The sequence below is a fragment of the Eschrichtius robustus genome, chromosome Y (assembly GCF_028021215.1).
Source record: "Eschrichtius robustus isolate mEscRob2 chromosome Y, mEscRob2.pri, whole genome shotgun sequence".
Taxonomy (NCBI): Eukaryota; Metazoa; Chordata; class Mammalia; order Artiodactyla; family Eschrichtiidae; genus Eschrichtius; species Eschrichtius robustus.
Window position 1 is genome coordinate 3,200,167 of NC_090846.1, and position 20,155 is coordinate 3,220,321.

Genomic DNA, 20,155 nt, shown 5'->3' on the forward strand with positions numbered 1-20,155 from the left:
GTGTACATTTAAAGGCAAAACACTTCAATTTCACAAAAACTAAAAAGAAAGACAAGCTTGTACGTTTTCCAAACGTGTTTTAGATAAAGCAGATATATATTTTCATATGTAATAATGTCCCTTCTTTACAGACAAAGTTGTATTTAAACAATAATGCACAGGATTAACACAACAACACATTTTGTATACAGTGAAACTAAACTGCTCAGTGGTCTTCCAGGGCCACGTCACTGGGATTTAACCACTCCACAGAGGAGCCGAGCAGAGTCTTAAGCTCATTTGTTAATTCAACCAAATCTAGTAGCTCTTTGCTTTCAGGATTAAAGGCTTCCAGGTCTTTGGGGCAAGAGAACAAGAGACTTGCAGAAACCTGCCTGTAAAACTCTGACTCTGCGACTGTGACAATTTCAATATTTGGAAAATTGCAGCGGAATACACAGGATGACATTTTCAGTTTTTTAAGCACATCTGAAAGCAATAACCAGTTTCGTGGCCTACAAAATAAAAAATAAAGTGGTTCAAGTTGCTGGCAAAAATTTTCTAACCATACCCATCATTGACCAATGCTCTCTTATCAAAGTAAGGGAAAGTATTTACTTCTAGTATGAGTAACTCTGAACTCATCTGGTTTTAAGAGAACATCTAGAGAAGACCATCTGATTTTTAGAAAGCAGAAGGAACATCTTAATGAGATTCACCAAATGTGATTTTCACTGCTCTCACTGCTAACAGAAACGGGTTAATTCCTATTCACTGAGCTCTGATCACAATTCAAGTTATAACTCTCTATGTGTTCCACTATATTCACTGAGGGAAGTCTGTATCCCAACCCAAGAGGATTGATTACAAACACCTTTTCTGATCCCTCCTCCTACCCCCACAATAGAACACATTTTAAATACACATTACACCACATTTCTTTTTACACATGCCACACCCTAACCTTCATCTCTTTCGGGACTGATGGTTTTCAGAAGCAAATTGTGACATTCCTTACATGCACACTGCAACACAACTTCATGTTTTCTGTTACTATAAAATTTCACTGTTTTAATGGCATATATACTTTTATTTATTAAGTACCTTTGTTAACACAGCAAAGGATTAGTCTCTTATGTGTATACGATATATAAAAGCCCATGAATAAATGATTTTTCTAATCTTACACGAGAAGGCAGATTATCAATACATTGTTACACACTTCATGTGCCTAAGAAGTCCCCTATGTTGGGAGCTTCTAGGACTCTTTCCCAAACATTTCATGGCCGAAGTCTCCAAGGGAGCAACTATTCTGTGAAATTCCACTGAATGACAACTTCAACACTGTGGGCCCAGGGTCTTATTTGCCTTGGTGGTGTTCTATTGAGGACAGTTTATACTGGGCTATGAATCTGATCCCCACTGTGCATAATTAATCTTTTCCAGAAATTTTCATTAAGTGAGGTTCATGGAGAATTAGAAATCATTCACCCACCCTCATCTGCTTAAAAGGGGTTTTAGGTCCTGCTTCCCCAAGAAAACTACTGCAAGCTATTTTTCAACCACATGATATATACATCCTTACCTCTGAGCAACAGACACTTGGATGTTATAACAAGGTAAGAGAGGACTATCTGAAAATTCAAATTCAAACACATCGCTGAAAGCCTTATCCTCATCATCCTCGTCCTCTGGTCCTGGAGGATTTGTCAAAACATTAAATCCAGCCTTTTTATCTGGTTCTAATGCAGGTAAAAAGAAAGAAAGGAGTCAGTAGGCTCTATCAGATTTCAGCTCTCAATGATGAAATAATTCTAAATAAAAACAGATAATTTCCTAATGATCCCTGCTTACAGTACCGATCACCCATCATCCCCTCACCCATACCAGAGAGAAATATTCTGTTACTCATTCACTTCCCACTGAAAGAAAAATGTGGAGAAAAAATGTTTCTCACCACATACAGAACTTCCATAGATCTCCCAAGGGCCACCAAGTTCATCATCATTGTGACCTTGTAGGTCCTTTAAGTAATCTAGAGAGGTGACAAAATAAAAGGGTTTTTAAAAAAAAATGTTAAAAGTAATAAATGATTTCAGCAGAGTTGCATGATACACAGTCAACACACAAAAATGAGTTGCAATTTTATATACTAACAATAAACAATTCAAAAAGGAAATAAAACAATCTCACAGTAGCATTGAAAAAATACTTAAGAATAAACTTAATAACAAAGGGACATCTAAAAAAAATATGGTTGTGAAAAACCCAGGGGCGGAACAGGAATAAAGACGCAGATGTAGAGAATGGACTTGAGGGCACGGGGTGGGGGGGGAAGGGGAAGCTGGGATGAAGTGAGAGAGTGGCATGGACATATATATACTACCAAATGTAAAACAGCTAGCTAGTGGGAAGCAGCCACATAGCACAGGGAGATCAGCTCGGTGCTTTGTGACCACCTAGAGGGGTGGGATAGGGAGGGTGGGAGGGAGACGCAGGAGGGAGGGGATATGGGGATATATGTATATGTACAGCTGATTCACTCTGTTATACAGTAGAAGCTAACACACAAGCAATTATACTCGAATAAAGATGTTAAAAAAAAAACAAAGGGACAAAGACTTGTACACTAAAATCTACAAAACTTAGCTAAAAGGAATCTAAGAAGATTCAGATAAATGGAAAGATAGCCCATGTTCACAGATTAAGCAAACTTTATTGTTAAAATGTCCATAACTACCCAATGCAGTCTACAGATTCAAGGCAATCATTCTCAAAATCCCAGCCTTTTTTTTTTGCAAAAATAGAAAAGTCTACCCTAAAATTCACGTGGAATCTCGAGGGATTCTGAATAGCCTAAGTAATCTTGAAAAAGAACAAAATTGGTGGCCTCACACTCCCTGATTTCGAAACACACCACAAAACAAAGTAATCAAAACAGTATAGCACTGGCATAAAGACAATACACTGTCAAATAATCTTTGACAAGAGTGCCAAGGCTACACGTGGAGAAAGACAGTCTCTTCAACAAAGGGTGCTGGGGGAACTCCCTGGCGGTCCAGTGGTTAGGACTTGGTGATTTCACTGCAGTGGCCCCGATTCAATCCATGGTCAGGGAACTAAGATCCCACCAGCCATGTGGTGTGGCCAAAAAACCAAAACAACAGCAACAAAAAAATGATGTTGGGAAAAGAATGAAGCTGGACCCTTACCTTACACTAAATGCAAAAATTAACTCAAAATGGATATAATAAATAAGACCTAACACCATAAAAACATAGGAGGAAAGGTTCAGGAAATTGAATTTGACAAACATTTCTTGGATATGACACCAAAACACAGGCAACAAAAGCAAAATAAGATAAATCTGACTACATCAAACTAAAAAATTTCTGTGTATCAAACGAAATACAGTGAAAAGACAATCTACAGAATGGGAGAAAATACTGCAAGTCTGACAGGAGTTTATAGCCAGAATATATAAGGAACTCCTGCAAGTCAACAAAAAACAAATAATCTAATTTTAAAATGGGCAAAGAACCTGAATAAACATTTCTCCAAAGATCTATAAATGGCCAATAAGCACATTTTCATAAATTAGCAAATAAAAACTAGTAAGATACCACTTCACATCAATCAGAACAAAAAACAGTGAGTGAGAGGATCTAGAGAAATTAGAAGTGTTGCAAATTACCATCTAATTTTTAATTTAAAACATTTGTTAAACTTTATTCTTTGAAGTTTATTCTTTGTTTATTCTTCCTATTCTTTGAAGTTACCTACCTGTCAGAAACATTTCCATATCTTTGCTGTGAGTCATACTCATGATGGTTCTACCGGAGTACGTAGCCAAAGTGGGGTCAGCACCATAGGAGAGAAGCAGGCGAACAATCTCCAAGAAATCACTCTCAACTGCATCATGAAGAGGCCTAGGAAGAGATGTACAGTGGGATTAAACTTGTGTACACATACTTGTTTCTGGAGTAGTTTCATTTAACAATAAGCAAAATACAGTGTGTGTACTATATGTGATAAACCTCCTACATGGAATATTTCACCAAGAAAGTACATTTCTAACCATTCTACACAAAGGGAAACTGAGGCATGATAACTGACCCAAGATGAAATGATAAATTACTCTTAGTTCTGTATCAGTCATTTATAGGACAGGTGAATGAAGAATTTCAGAAATAATTCTCAAATGAAAATCTATTTTAGTCCAAGGCCTAATTCAAGACAAAGATGAAAATATTTTGAAGGCATTTAACTAATGACAGACTGTATATAAAGATACATCAGAGGGGAAAAAAATCCCATCGCTATGGAAGCCAATAGAAGTATCAATTGTTACACAATTTTTAAAAATACCTACTCCATTTTAAAAAGAACCAGGGTACAAATATCAGTGATCAGTGGAAATTTCTCTTGGAAGCTGGGCCCTAGGAATTTGTAGACATTAATGATGAACTCTCTGCCTCAGAACCTCAGTGAGAGAAGAAACAGGGTCCAGAGTCAGCCCAGAACCAGAGTCATTATGGTGAGTTCTCATGAGGATAAAGAGTCCTCCATCCATTTCCACTAGGGGATGAAACATTGCCTGCATTCCCAACCTGAATGAGTAGTAATTTGAAACTATAAAATACCACAAACATTTCAATTTTGCTTACTTTATAACTGTGGGAGAGCCCTAGTACATTGCCTCTTGGTAGCATTTCATGCACACAAGCACAAACTGGGTCCTCAGGCCAATAAATTGTGATCATGTTCAGGATGGGGCCAGGTCTGAGGATGTGGGTTATGACAGCAGGTTGTACACAAAGCCAACACAGGTCTGTACTCTGTACTGTTGGGACTTGAAGATCATATATATTTTGAACGCAGTGATTTAAAGAAATGATTAAAGAATTCAGTGTCTTAAAACTTAGCACTACTATTTATTCATGTAACCCTTGATTATTTCAGGGACTAACCTACGGGGTCATTGTACGAATGACCAATGTTTAATGCCTTGACTCTATAAGCCATCTGAGGAGAAGAAATAAACACAAAGAAAATTAGGAAGAAGCAATAGTGCAAATTGCCAATAATGTGCAAGAGGAGGCCCCAAAACAAAGGCTGGCACAGAACGTTGGAGTAGGAGCTTGCAATTACTGAGAACAGGCATAAAGTGTGCAGAAGGATTATGGAGGCCAAGCAGACCTCATGGAGCAGGAAGTTTCTTCTGCTGGACACACTGGAAAGCTATGTAAATTTAGGGGAAAAAAAGTGGTCAAAATAATGTCTCATTGCCCTGAACTGAACTGTATCTTACTTTTTATTGGTTTTGAACAGTAAAATAGTTTAGCTACTGACTTTTGGAAAGAAAAAAACTGAAAGACCAAGAAATAAAGGGGAAATGATCAAGGTTTTTAAAAACAACAGTAAACAATATTATAAAATCAGAACAATATAATTAGAGTCCATCACTGAAGCATCTCTAACTGGCCTGAACAAGCACACACGTGCACACATGAACACACAAACACACACACACTTACCAACTTAGAAACCATAATCAATCCTATGAGGGTAACTACTTATAGAATGCCTTTTTTTCTTTGAATTTTTGAATTTTACATATTTATTTTTTTATACAGCAGGTCCTTATTACTTATCCATTTTATATATATTAGTGTACACATGTCAATCCCAGTCTCCCAATTCATCCCACTACCACCCCCCTCCCCTGCACTGCTTTCCCTCCTTGGTGTCCATACTTTTGTTCTCTACATCTGTGTCTCAATTTCTGCCCTACAAACTAGTTCATCTGTACCATTTTTCTAGGTTCCACACATATGTGTTAATATACGATATTTGTTTTTCTCTTTGTGACTTACTTCACTCTGTAAGACACGCTCTAGATTCATCCACGTCTCTACAATTAACTCAATTTTGTTCGTTTTTATGGCTGAGTAATGTTCCATTATATATATGTACCACATCTTCTTTACCTATTCATCTGCTGATGGGCATTTAGGATGCTTCCATGTCCTGGCTATTGTAAATAGTGCTGCAATGAACACTGGGGTGCATGTGTCTTTCTGAATTATGGATTTTTCTGGGTATATGCCCAGTAGTGAGATTGCTGGGTCATATGGTAATTCTATTTTTAGTTTTTTAAGGAACCTCCATACTGTTCTCCATGGTGGCTGTATCAATTTACATTCCCACCAACAGTGCAAGAGGCTTCCGCTTTTCTCCACACCCTCTCCAGCATTTATCGTTTGTAGATATTTTGATGATGGCCATTCTAACTGGTGTGAGATGATATCTCATCGTAGTTTTGATTTCCATTTCTCTAATGATTAGTGATGTTGAGCATTCTTTCATGTGTTTGTTGGCAATCTGTGTATCTTCTTTGGAGAAATGTCTATTCAGGTCTTCTGTCCATTTTTGGATTGAGTTGTTTACTTTTGTCATATTGAGATGCATGAGCTGCTTGTAAATTTTGGAGATAAATCTTCTGTCAGTTGCTTCATTTGCAAATATTTTCTCCCATTCTGAGGGTTCCCCTTTCATCTTGTTTATGGTTTCCTTTGTTGTGCAAAAACTTTTTAAGTTTCATTAGGTCCCACTTGTTTTTGTTTTTATTCACATTACTCTAGGAGGTTGATCAAAAAAGATTCTGCTGTGATTCATGTCAAAGAGTGTTCTTCCTATGTTTTCCTCTAAGAGATTTATAGTGTCTGGTCCTACATTTAGGTCTCCAATCCATTTTGAGTTTATTTTTGTGTATGGTGTTAGGGAGTGTTCTAATTTCATTCTTTTACATGTAGCTGTCCAGTTTTCCCAGCACCACTTATTGAAGAGGCTGTCTTTTCTCCACTGTATATCCTTGCCTCCTCTACCATAGGTTAGGTGCGTGGGTTTATCTCCGGGTTTTCTATCCTGTTCCACTGATCTATATAGTTCTGTTTTTGTGCCAGTACCATATTGTCTTGATTACTGTAGCTTTGTAGTATAGTCTGAAGTCAGGGACTCCTCCGGCTCCGTTTTTTTCCCTCAAGACTGCTTTGGCCATTCGGGCTCTTATGGTCTCCATACAAAATTTAAGATTTTTTGTTCTAGTTCTGTAAAAAAATGCCATTGGTAATTATTTGATAGGGATTGCATTGAATCTGTAGATTGCTTTGGGTAGTATAGTCATTTTCACAATCCTGATTCTTCCATTCCAAGAACATGGTATATCTCTCCATCTGTTTGTATCATCTTTAATTTCTTTAATCAGTGTCTTATAATTTTCTGCATACAAGTCTTTTGTCTCCCTAGGTACGTTTATTCCTAGGTATTTTATTCTTTTTGTTGCAATGGTAAATGGGAGTGTTTCCTTAATTTCTCTTTCAGATTTTTCATCATTAGTGTATAGGAATGCAAGCAAGAGATTTCCGTACATTAATTTTGAATCCTGCAACATTACCAAATTCACTGATTAGCTCTAGTAGTTTTCTGGTGGCATCTTTACGATTCTCTATGTATAGTATCATGTCATCTGCAAACAGTGACAGTTCTACTTCAGCTTTTCCAATTTGTATTCCTTTTATTTCTTTTTCTTCTCTGATAGCCGTGGCTAGGACTTCCAACACCATGTTGAACCATAGTGGTGACAGTGGACATCCTTATCGTTTTCCTCATCTTAGAGAAAATGCTTTCAGTGTTTTCACCATTGAGAATGATGTTTGCTGTGGGTTTGTCATATATGGCCTTTATTATTTTGAGCTAGGTTCCCTCTATGCCCACTTTCTGGAGAGTTTTTATCATAAATGGGTATTGAATTTTGTCAAAAGCTTTTTCTGCATCTATTGAGATGATCATATGGTTTTTCTTCCCCAATCTCTTAATATGGTGTACCACATTGATTGATTTGCATATATTGAAGAATCCTTGCATCCCTGGGATAAATCCCATTTGATCATGGTGTACGATTCTTTTAATGTGTTGTTGGATTCTCTTTGCTAGTATTTTGTTGAGGATTTTTGCATCTATATTCATCAGTGATCCTGGTCTGTAATTTTCTTTTTTGTAGTATATTTGTCTGGTTTTGGTATCAGGGTGATGGTGGCCTCATAGAATGAGTTTGGGAGTGTTCCTTCCTCTCCAATTTTTTGGAAGAGTTTGAGAAGGATGGGTGTTAGCTCTTCTCTAAATGTTTGACAGAATTCACCTGTGAAGGCATCTGGTCCTGGACTTTTGTTTGTTGGAAGATTTTAAATCACCGTTTCAATTTCATTACTTGTGACTGGTCTGTTCATATTTTCTGTTTCTCCCTGGTTTAGTCTTGGAAAGTTATACCTTTGTAAGAATTTGTCCATTCCTTCCAGGTTGTCCATTTTATTGGCACAGTTGCTTGTAGAAGTCTCTTAGAATGCTTTGTATTTCTGCATTGCCTGTTGTAACTACTCATTTTTCATTTCTAATTTCATTGATTTGAGTCCTCTCCCTCTTTTTCTTGATGAGTCTGGCTAATGGTTTATCAATTTTGTTTATCTTCTCAAAGAACCAGCTTTTAGTTTTATTGATCTTTGCTATTGTTTTCTTTGTTTCTATTTCATTTACTTCTGCTCTGATTTTTGTTCTTCTTTCTCTAGTTCCTTTAGGTGTAAGCTTAGATTGTTAATTTGAGATGTTTGTTGTTTCTTTAGGTAGGCTTGTATAGCTATAAACTTCCCTCTTAGAACTGCTTTTGCTGCATCCCATAGGTTTTGGATCATCGTGTTTTCATTGTCATTTATCTCTACGTATTTTTTGATTTCCTCTTTGATTTCTTCAGTGATCTCTTGGTTATTTAGTAACATATTGTTTAGCCTCCATGTGTTTGTGTTTTTGACTTTTTTTTTGACTTTTTTTTCCTGTAATTGATTTCTAATCTCATAGCACCGTGGTCAGAAAAGATGTTTGATATGATTTCAATTTTTCTAAATTTACTGAGGCTTGATTTGTGACCCAAGATGTGATCTATCCTGGAGAATGTTCCATGCACACTTGAAAAGAAAGTGTGATCTCCTGTTTTTGGATGGAATGTCCTATAAATATCAATTAAATCTATTTGGTCTATTGTGTCATTTAAAACTTGTGTTTCCTTATTAATTTTCTGTTTGGATGATCTGTCCATTGGTGTGAGATGTTAAAGTCCCCCACTATGATTGTGTTATTGTCGATTTCCTCTTTTACAGTTGTTAGCAGTTGCCTTATGTATTGAGGTGCTCCTATGTTGGGTACATATATATTTATAATTGTTATATCTTCTTCTTGGATTGATCCCTTGATCATTATGTAGTGTCCTTCTTTGTCTCTTTTAACATTTGTTATTTTAAAGTCTATTTTACCTGATATGAGTATAGATACTCCAGCTTTCTTTTGATTTCCATTTGCATGGAATATTTTTTTCCATCCACTCACTTTCAGTCTGTATGTGTCCCTAAGACTGAAGTGGGTCTCTTGTAGACAGCATATATATGGGTCTTGTTTTTGTATCCATTCAGCACGCCTGTGTCTTTTGGTTGGAGCATTTAATCCATTCACGTTTAAGGTAATTATTGATATGTGTATGTTCCTGTTACCATTTTCTTAATTGTTTTGGGTTTGTTTTTGTAGGTCCTTGTCTTCTCTTGTGTTTCCCACTTAGAGAAGTTCCTTTAGCATTTGTTGGAGAGCTGGTTTGGTTGTGCTGAATTCTCTTACCTTTGCTTGTCTGTAAAGCTTTTGATTTCTCCATCGAATCTGAACGAGATCCTTGCCAGGTAATCTTGCTTGTAGGTTCTTTCCTTTCATCACTTTAAATATGTCATGCCATTCCCTTCTGGATTGTAGAGTTTCTGCTGAGAAATCAGCTGTTAACCTTATGGGAGTTCCCTTTTATGTTATTTGTTGTTTTTCCCTTGCTGCTTTCAATAATTTTTGTCTTTAATTTTTGCCAATTTGATTACTATGTGTCCCTTGGCGTATTTCTCCTTGGGTTTATCCTGTATGGGACTCTCTGTGTTTCCTGGACTTGGGTGGCTATTTCCTTTCCCATGTTAGGGAAGTTTTCGACAATAATGTCTTCAAATATCTTCATGGGTCCTTTCTCTCTCTTCTTTCTTGGACTCCTATAATGCGAATGTTGTTGTGTTTAATGTTGTCCCAGAGGTCTCTTAGGTTGTCTTCATTTCTTTTCATTCTTTTTTCTTTGTTTTTTTCCGCAGCAGTGAGTTCTACCATTTTGTCTTCCAAGTCACTTATCTGTTCTTCTGCCTCAGTTATTCTGCTATTGATTCCTTCTAGGATATTTTTCATTTCAGTTATTGTATTGTTCATCTCTGTTTGTTCTTTAATTCTTCTACGTCTTTGTTAAATATTTCTTGCATCTTCTCGATTTTGCCTCCATTCTTTTTCTGAGGTCCTGGATCATCTTCACTATCATTATTCTGAATTCTTTTTCTGAAAGGTTGCCTATCTCCACTTCATTTAGTTGTTTTCCTGGGGTTTTATCTTGTTCCTTCATCTGGTACATAGCCCTCTGCCTTTTCATCTTGTCTATCTTTCTGTGAATGTGGTTTTTGTTCCACAGCCTGCAGGATTACAGTTCTTCTTGCTTCTGCTGTCTGCCCTCTGGTGGATGAGGCTATCTAAGAGGCTTGTGGAATCCTTTTTTATTAACACTTTCTTAGGTACAAATTTTCAATAATTTCTCCCGTTGTTTTCCCTCTTATTGAATGTATCCTGTGACAAGTAGAAATTTATATAATGCCATTTATTATCTGTTTTTGCTTTTACTTCTTCTGCTTTTGATGTCATATCCAACAAATCAATAACAAGTCAAATGTCGTAAAGCTTTATCCCTAGTTTTCCTCTAGCAGTTTTATAGTTTTACATCTTACATTTACATACTTAATCCATCATAAGTTATCTTTTGTATAATGGAGTAAGGTAGGGATTCAGCTTCGTTGCTTTGCATGTGGACGTGCAGGTTTACTTGCAACTGTGGATGAAGAAATTTGTCCATCCCATGAGCAATCTGGGCACACCTGCAGAGCCTCATTTGACTATATACACAATGGTTTTTTTCTCTATTTTATTCCATTGGACAATATGGCTGTCTTTATGCTACTCACATGCCACTTTTATTAGTGTAGCTTTGTACGAAATTTTGAAATCAGGACAAATCAAGACAAAAAAACAAACCTTGCCTTTTAAAACAGATTTTTAAAATTATTCAGGGCTCCTTGAAATTCAATATGAATTTTAAGATGGATTTTTCTCTCTCTTCAATAAATACTGTTGGTACTTTCATAAAACTGCACTAAAATCACAGAACTGAGTAACATTAACAAGACAGAGGAATAAGAAGCCTTAGGCCATCATTCCCCCACCCAGAGACACTGACTTAACAACAATATACAGACTAAATTGTCTTTATGAAAATACCAGGAACCAGCTAAGAAGCTGTAGCAAGCCAGGCAAGTGCAAAATCAAGAAGAGCTGCAATGAAGCAGGTAAGAATATTTGTTCCATTTACATTTGAGAGGACTCCCACCCCCTACTTAGCACAATGCAGGAACAATCAGGAGAAAGTTCTCAGCTTCTTCTTAGAGAGGGAAAGGCAAGAATGGAATGTGTAGCAATGTTCTAGCATTGCAGTGGGTCTACCTGAGGGACTGACTGAGGGACTGAGTCTATATGCCTGACTCAGAACACTGAAGTCAACAGAGATAATCTTTGGATGCTACATTAGGCTGCTCAGGCTACTGTAAATTAATAAATCAAAATGGGTGGCTTAAATAAGATAAATTTATTTCTTACAGCTCTGGAAGTTGGCAAGTACAAGATTAAGATTCCTAGTGACTGACTCACCTCCTGATTTGCAGGTGGCTACCTTCTCACTGTGTTCTCATATGGTAGAAAGAAAAAGAGATTCCTCTTTTAATAAGGCCACAGGCCTGTTGTATTAGGGCCCTACTCTTATGACCTCAGCTCCTTTTATTCATGTCCTATTGTTTTTTTTTGTGGTTACCATGTGAATTATTTACCTCTTCAAGTTATACAATATGAAAAATGGATGAAATGAGCTAGTTGTTTGAAAAGATCAACAAAACTGAAAACCTTTAACAAGACTCAAATAACATCAGCAATGAAAGAGGTAATGTTACAACTGATGCTACAGAAATAAAAAGAAATAATTTGCTCTGTAATTATTTAATATAAACAGTTAAATTTCCACATATTGGATAACCTGGAAAAAAAGATAAGTTCCTAGAAACATGAAACACTTCAAAGCTGAATCATGAAGAAACAGGAAATCTGAACAACGAGTAATGAGTAAGTAATCAAAAGTTTCCCAACAAAGAAAATCCCAGAGTCAAATGACTTCACTAGTAAATACCAAACATTTAAAGTCAAATTAACAACATACGCCTCAACTCCTTCCAAAAAAATGGAAAAGTGGGATCATTTCCAAACTTCATGGCCCAGCTTTGCAGGATCAGGAGAATGCATACAAGCTTAAGAATTCTGCCTCAAGAGAGCGCTAGAAGCATGGATCAGGTATAGCCTATCTATACAAGGTCTAAGAAAGCCTCAGAATCTATAGCAGAACTGACTTAAATGTATTTCTACCCTGAAGGAAATCAGCAAAAAAGTGGAGGAGGTGACTGTGCCAACATGAAAACCGCCAACACAAAATTCCAAGGAACTTGAAAACTCAAAGAAACATAAAATCACCAAAGGATTTCAATAATCTTCCAGTAACCAACCCAAAAACACAGACATCTATATTTACTAATTAAAGAATTCAAATGAGCTATTTAAGGAAACTCAATAAGCTACAAGAGAATACAGAATAACAATTCAATGAAATAAAGAAAACAAAACACAATCCAAATGTGAAATTTAACAGAGACAGAAATCATAAAAAGAGTCATAAGGAAATTCTGGATCTGAGGAATTCAATACATGGAATGAAAAATGCAACAGACAGCACCAATATCAGAAGAGACCAAACAGAATACAGAATCAGTGAGATAGAGTCAATGAAAGGAAAAGAATGCATAACACCTACATGATCTAAGAGATACCATAAAGCTAACAACAACAACAACATCCAAATCACCGAAAATCCAGAAGGAAAACAGAGGGAGAAGGGAACAGAAAGTTTAATACTGAATCACTATGCTGTACACCTGAAACTAATATAATATTGTAAATCAACTATAATTCAATGAATGAATGAATGGAAGGCCAAGAACTTCCCAAACCTGGGGAGAGACTTGAAATCCAAAAATCATGAAGATATAATATCAACCCATTATTTCAGTTCAAAATGTTCTTCTCTGAGACACATTCTAGCAAACTGTCAAAAATCAAAGATTCTAAAAGAAGCAAGAGAAAAAAATATTGTAACCTACAAGAAAATCCCATTAGGTTACCAACAGATTTCTGAGCACAATTATAGGCCAGGGGAAAAAATGGAATAATATACTCAAAGTGTTAAAACAGAAAAGCTGCCACCTTATCCTTTAGAAACAGAGATGAAAGAATTCATCACCACCAGACCTGTCTTAAAAGAAATGCTGAAAGGAGTTCTTCAAGCTGATACGAAAGGATGCTAATTAGTAATGAAAACATATGAGAATATACAACACCCTGGTAAATGCACATATATAGTCAAATTGTGAAACTCTAATACTGTAACACGAGGGTGTGTTAAACCAATTAACTATATTAAAAAGGTTAAAGGTATCAAAAATAACTCAGGCTACTGTAATCTGTTGAAGAATATATAATATAAAAATCAAATTGCAACTCTAAACACTTGAAGCAGTGCATAAAAGGATAATGTTTTTGTATGGCATAGACATGATGTTGCCGACCACATAAAATAGACTGTTATACCTACAAGATGTTTAATGTAAGTCTCATGGTAACTACAGAGCAAAGACTAACTACAGATTCACAAAAATAAAGACAGGAAATCATAGCAAACTACCACAGAAAATCAATAGTTCACAAAGAAACATACTAAAAGAATAAGAAAGTAACAAGATGACTACAAAACAACCAGAAAACAGTTATAGGGCAATAGTAAGTCCCTACATATCAATAACTACTCTAAATTTATATGGACTGAGTTGTCCAATCAAAAGGTACAAAGTGGGTGGATGCATAAAGAAACAAGACTCTACTGTACACTATCTACAAGAAGGTATCTTCAGTTTTAAGGACATACACAGGCTCATAGTTAAGGGGTTAAAAGAGGAATTCCATATAAATGAAAAAGAGAGTAGTGGTAGCTATACTCATATAAGAAAAAAACAGATTTTAAGCCAAAAAGGCTAAGAAGAGACAAAGCAAGTCATGATATAATGATAAAGGGTCAACCTATTAAGAAAACATAACAATGGTAAATACATGTGCACCTAACATAAGAGTACCAAAATACATTAGCCAAATACTAACAGATCTGAAAGAAGAAATAGACAATACAGTAAGAGCGGAGGACTTCAAAACACGTTCAGCAATGGACAGAAATCCAGATGGAAAACAATCCAAGGAAATCCAAGGAAACACTGGACTTGAATCATACATGAGATCAAATGAACCTAACAGAGACATATAGTACATTCCATCCAAAAGCAACAGAATACATTGAATTAAAGTGGCAAGAGTGGGCACACCCTTCTCTTGTTCCTGATCTTAGAAGAAAGGCTTTCAGTTTTTCACTGTTGAGTATGATAGTAGCTATCATTCTGTCATATATGGCCTTTATTATGTTGAGATACGTCTAGTAAAGTTTCAGGATACAAAATTAATACACAGAAATTTGCTGCATTTCTATACATTGACAACAAACTATCTGAAAGAGAAATTAAGAAAACAATACCATTTACCATAGCATCAAAAAGAATAAAACATCTTTTGCCTCCTTGGTAGGAATAAACCTACCAAGGAGGCAAAAGACTTGTACTCAGAAAACTGTAAGACTCTGGTGAAAGAAACTGACAACTAGACAAACAGATGGAAAGATATACAATGCTCTTGGATTGGAAGAATCAATACTGTCAAAATGACTATACTACCCAAGACGATCTACAGATTCAATGCGATGCCTATCAAATTATTAATAGAATTTTTCACAGAACTGGAACAAAAAATTTTTAGATTTGTATGGAACCACAAAGACCTGGAATAGGCAACACTATCTTGAAAAAGAATGGAACTGAAGGAATCATGCTCCTTGACTTCAGAATATACTACAAAGCTACAGTCATCGAAACAGTATGGTAGGGCAGAGTCAAGATGGTGGTCGGGGAGGACGCAGAGTTTGCGTCTCCCCATAAATAGGGCACCTGCTGGACACTGGTGGGTGCCCTCAATGCCCAAGGAGACAGAAGGAACACCTGAGTGACTGGGTAGGATGCAGGGGGAGGAGAAGTGGAGACCAGACAGGACCAGTGCCCCTGATGGGTGGCTGGGAAGGGGAGGGGCTCCCACTCCTGGAGGGACCCTCGGAGGCTTGGAGAATCAGGCATTTCCCCTGCCCAATCAGGCCCGGGAAGTCTGCGCAGCTCCTGGGCCGGGTACTCCACCCTCCAAGGCCCCCTCCAGGCCGCGTTGATCCTAGGGCATCGGAGGGAGGTGCGGGGAGAAGAGAAGAGGTGGGTGGGAAAGGCCCTCCAGGACTGGAGGATCAGGGGAGGTGCAGCGGGCATTTCTCCCACCCACTGGGGCCCCAGGAGGCCTGCCAGGCTCTTGGGCCTGGTCCTCCATTCTCTGGGGCCCCCTACAGCCTCGTGGGTTCTAGAGGTCTGGGAGGGAGGAGGGGGGAAGAGGAGCAGAGGGGGACGGTTGGGGGGGAACTGTCCAGGACCGGAGAGAATCAGGGGAGGCACAGAGGGAGTTTCTCCCGCCCACTTGGGCCCAGGGAAGGATGCTGGGTGCCCAGGCCCGGTCCTCTGTTCTCCACGGCCCACTCTGGCCTCTTGAGTCATAGGGGCATGGGAGGGAGGGAGGCAGGAGGAGGATGGGGAGCAGACACAGACAGTGTAGGGGGAACCCTCCAGGACCAGAGGACCAGAGGAGGTGGAACGGGCGTTCCCACACCCACTCAGCTCCAGGAACCCTCTTAGGCTTCTAGGTCTGGTCCTCTGCCTTCTGGGGCCCCCTCTAGCTGCATGGGTCCTGGGGGTATAGAAGAGCCCAGGGGGAGGAAGGAGCAAGAAGAGAGCCCAAGGGGGAGAGGCCCTCTGGGATCGGAGGATCGGGGGGAACGCACCTAGTGTTTCCCTTGCCCACTTGGGCTCAGTGAGCCTGCTGGGGTCCTGGACCTGGTCCTCTGACCTCCAGGGCCAGAGGCACTCCTGGGCCCCTCTTGCTGCACTGAGCCTAAGCCCCACCCCCAACACCCCCCAGGGCCTTTTCCGGCCCTGTGGGTCCTAAGCATAGACTCCCTCCAACGGCCTAAACTCCGCCCCTGCCTAAGCCCCGCCCCCCACAGCCAAGGCCTTTTCCGGTTTTTTGTTTGGTTTGGTTTTACTCCTCTTTTTTTTACTATTGTGGTTCTATCTTCCGGTTATTGTGTCATCTATATTTTTATTTTATAATTCTTTGTAACATATCTGTTAGTTATCTAATCTTATTTTAGTTTTTTACTACTTGTTATTCTTCTGCTCCTTTTCTTTTTCTTTTTTTTTCCCCGCCCCATGTGGCTTCTGGGATCTTGGTTCATGAGCCGGGGATCAAGCCAGAGCTCCTGTAGTAGAAGCACTGAGTCTGAACCACTTGACTAACACAGAACCTCAGACTCCAAGGAATATTTCTCAGAGTGAGGTCTCCCAGAAGTCCTAATCTCGGTACAAAGACCCAGCTCTACCCAACAGCCTACAAACTCCAGTTCTGGAAGCCTCAGGCTAAACAGTTAAGACAGGAACACAGTCTCACCCTTCCAAAAAAAAAATTAGATGACAAAAAAATATGTCACGGATGACAAGGTAAAAACAAGGTAAAAACCTGCAAGACCAAATAAATGAAAAGGAAATAGGCAACCAACATGAAAAAGAATATAGAGTAATGACAGTAAAGACCCAAAATCTCAGAAGTAGAATGGAGGCACGGATTGAGAAAATACAAGAAATGTTTAATAATGATCTAGAAGGACTAAAGAACAAATCAGCAGAGATGAACAACAAAATAACTGAAATGAAAAATGCACTAGAAGGAATCAATAACAGAATAACTGAGGCAGAAAAACGAATAAGTGAGCTGGAAGACAGAATGGTGGAAATAACTGCCGAGAAGCAGAATAAAGAAAAAAGAATGAAAAGAATTGAGAACAATCTCACAGACCTCTGGGACAACACTAAACACACCAACATTCGAAGCATAAGGGTCCCAGAGAAGAACAGAAAAAGAAAGGGTCTGAGAAAATATTTGAAGAGATTACAGTGGAAAACTTCCCTAACATGGGAAAGAAAATAGTCAATCAAGTCAGGGAAGCACAGAGAGTTCCCATACAGGATAAACCCAAGAAAAAACACTCCAAGACACATATTAATCAAACTATCAAAATTAAATAAAAAGAAAAAAATATTAAAAGCAGCAAAGGAAAAGTGAAAAATAACATACAAAGAAATCCCCATAAGGTTAACAGCTGATTTTTCAGCAGACACTCTGCAGGTCAGAATGGAGTGGCAGGATAAGACTTAAAGTGATGAAAGAGGAAAACCAAGCCAAGATTACTCTACCCAGCAAGGATCCCATTCAGATTAGACAGAGAAATTAAAACCTTTACAGAGAAGCAAAAGCTAAGCAAATTCAGCACCACCAAACCAGCTTTACAACAAATGCTAAAGGAACTTCTCTAGGCAGGAAACACAAGAGAAGGAAAATACCTAAAAAACAAACCGAAAACAATTAAGAAAATGGTAATAGAAACATACGTATCGATAACTACCTTAAATGTAAATGGATTAAACCTCCAACCAAAAGACACACACTGGCTGAATGGATACAAAAATAAGACCCATATATATGATGTCTGCAAGAGACCCACTTCAGACCTAGGGACACATAAAGACTGAAAGTGAAGGGACGGAAAAAGATTCCATGCAAATGGAAATCAGAAGAAAGCTGGAGCTGCAATACTTGTATCAGAAAAAACAGACTCTGAAGACTGTTACAAGAAATAAGAAAGGACACTATATAATGTTCAAGGGATCAATCCAAGAAGAAGATATACCAATTATAAATATTTATGCACCCAACATAGGAGCACCTCAATACATAAAGCAAATACTATCAACCATAGAAGAGAAAATCAACAGTAACACAATAATATTAGGAAACTTTAACACCATTTACACCAATGCACATATTATCCAAACAGAAACTAAATAAGGAAACACAAGCTTTAAATGACATGATAGACCAGATAAATTTAATTGATATCTATAAGACATTCCACCCAAAGGTGTGAGAATACACTTTTTTCTCAAGTGCACACGGAACATTCTCCAGGATAGATCACATCTTGAGTCACAAATCAAGCCTTGGAAAATTTAAGAAAACTGAAACTGTATCAAGCATCTTTTCTGACCACAATGCTATGAGACTGAAAATCAATTACAGGAAAAAAATTAAAAAACATAAATACATGAAGGCTAAACAATGCGCTACTAAATAACCAAGAGATCACTGAAGAAATCAAAGAAAAAATAAAAAAATACATAGAAACAAATGACAATGAAAACACAACAACCCAAAATGTATGGGATGCAGCAAAAGCAGTTCTAAGAGGGAAGCTTACAGCAATTCGACCTCACCTCAAGAAACAAGAAAAATATCAAATAAACAATCTAACCTTACATGTAAAGCAACTAGAGAACCCAAAGTCAGTAGAAGGAAGGAAATCATAAAGATCAGAGCAGAAATAAATGAAATAAAAATGAAGAAAACAATAGCAAAGGTCAATAAAACTACAAGTTAGTTCTCTGAGAAGATAAAAAATATTGATAAACCTTTAGCCAGACTCATCAAGAAAAACAGGGAGAGGGTACAAATCAATAAAATTAGGAATGAAAAAAGAAAAATCACAACTGCCAACGCAGAAATACAAAGGATTATAAGAGACTACTACAAACATGTATACACCAATAAAAAGGACAACTACGAAGAAATGGACAAATTCTTGCAAAGGCACAATTTTCCAATACTGAACCAGGAAGAATTAGAAAATATAAACAGACCTATCACAAGTAATGAAATTGAAAACGTAATTAAAAATCTTCCAGCAAACAAAAGTCCAGGACCAGATATGGCTTCACAGGTGAATTCTATCAAACATTTACAGAAGAGCTAACACAGATCCTTCTCAAACCCTTCCAAAAAATTGCAGAGGGAGAAACACTCCCAAATTCATTCTATGAAACCACAACCACCTGATATACCAAAACCAGACAAAATATCACATAAAAAGAAAATTACAGACCAACATCACTGATGAACATAGAATCAAAAATCCTCAACAAAATACTAGCAAACAGACTCCAACAACACACTAAAAAGATAATACACCATGACCAAGTGGAATTTATCCCAGAGATGCAAGGATTCTTCAATATATGCAAATCAATCAATGTGATACACCATATTAAAAATTTGAAGAATAAAAACCATATGATCATCTCAATAGATGCAGAAAAAGCTTCTGACAAAATTTGACATCCATTTATGATAACAACTCTCCAGAAAGTGAGCATACAGGGAACCTACCTCAACATAATAAAGGCCATATATGACAAACCCACAGCAAATATTACTCTCAATAGTGAAAAACTGAAAGCATTTCCACTAAGATCAGGTACAGGACAAGGATGTCCACTATCGCCACTCTTATTCAACATAGTCTTGGAAGTCCTAGCCACGGCAATCAGACAAGAAAAAGAAATAAAAGGAATACAAATTGGAAAAGAAGAAGTAAAACTGTCACTGTTTGCAGATGACAGAATACTATACATAGAAAATCCTAAAGATGCCATCAGAAAACTACTAGAGCTAATCAATGAATTTGGTAAAGTTGCAGGATTCAAAATTAATGCACAGAAATCTCTGGCATTCCTATACACTAACAATGAAAAATCAGAAAGAGAAATCCAGGAAACAATCCCAT

General features: G+C 37.6%; 1 protein-coding gene across 1 annotated transcript in view; it reads right to left on the reverse strand.

Annotated features, from left to right (window-relative positions):
- Positions 1–205: 205 nt before the first annotated feature.
- Positions 206–20,155, reverse strand: part of LOC137757639 (BCL-6 corepressor-like) — a 110,325-nt gene continuing 90,375 nt past the window's right edge. Inside the window, exons 9-12 of the mRNA XM_068534241.1 lie at positions 3,763–3,908; positions 1,937–2,014; positions 1,565–1,721; positions 206–494 (exon numbers count right to left, since the gene is read on the reverse strand). Coding sequence (XP_068390342.1) covers positions 206–494; positions 1,565–1,721; positions 1,937–2,014; positions 3,763–3,908 — 670 coding nt within the window. The remainder of the gene's footprint in view (positions 495–1,564; positions 1,722–1,936; positions 2,015–3,762; positions 3,909–20,155) is intronic.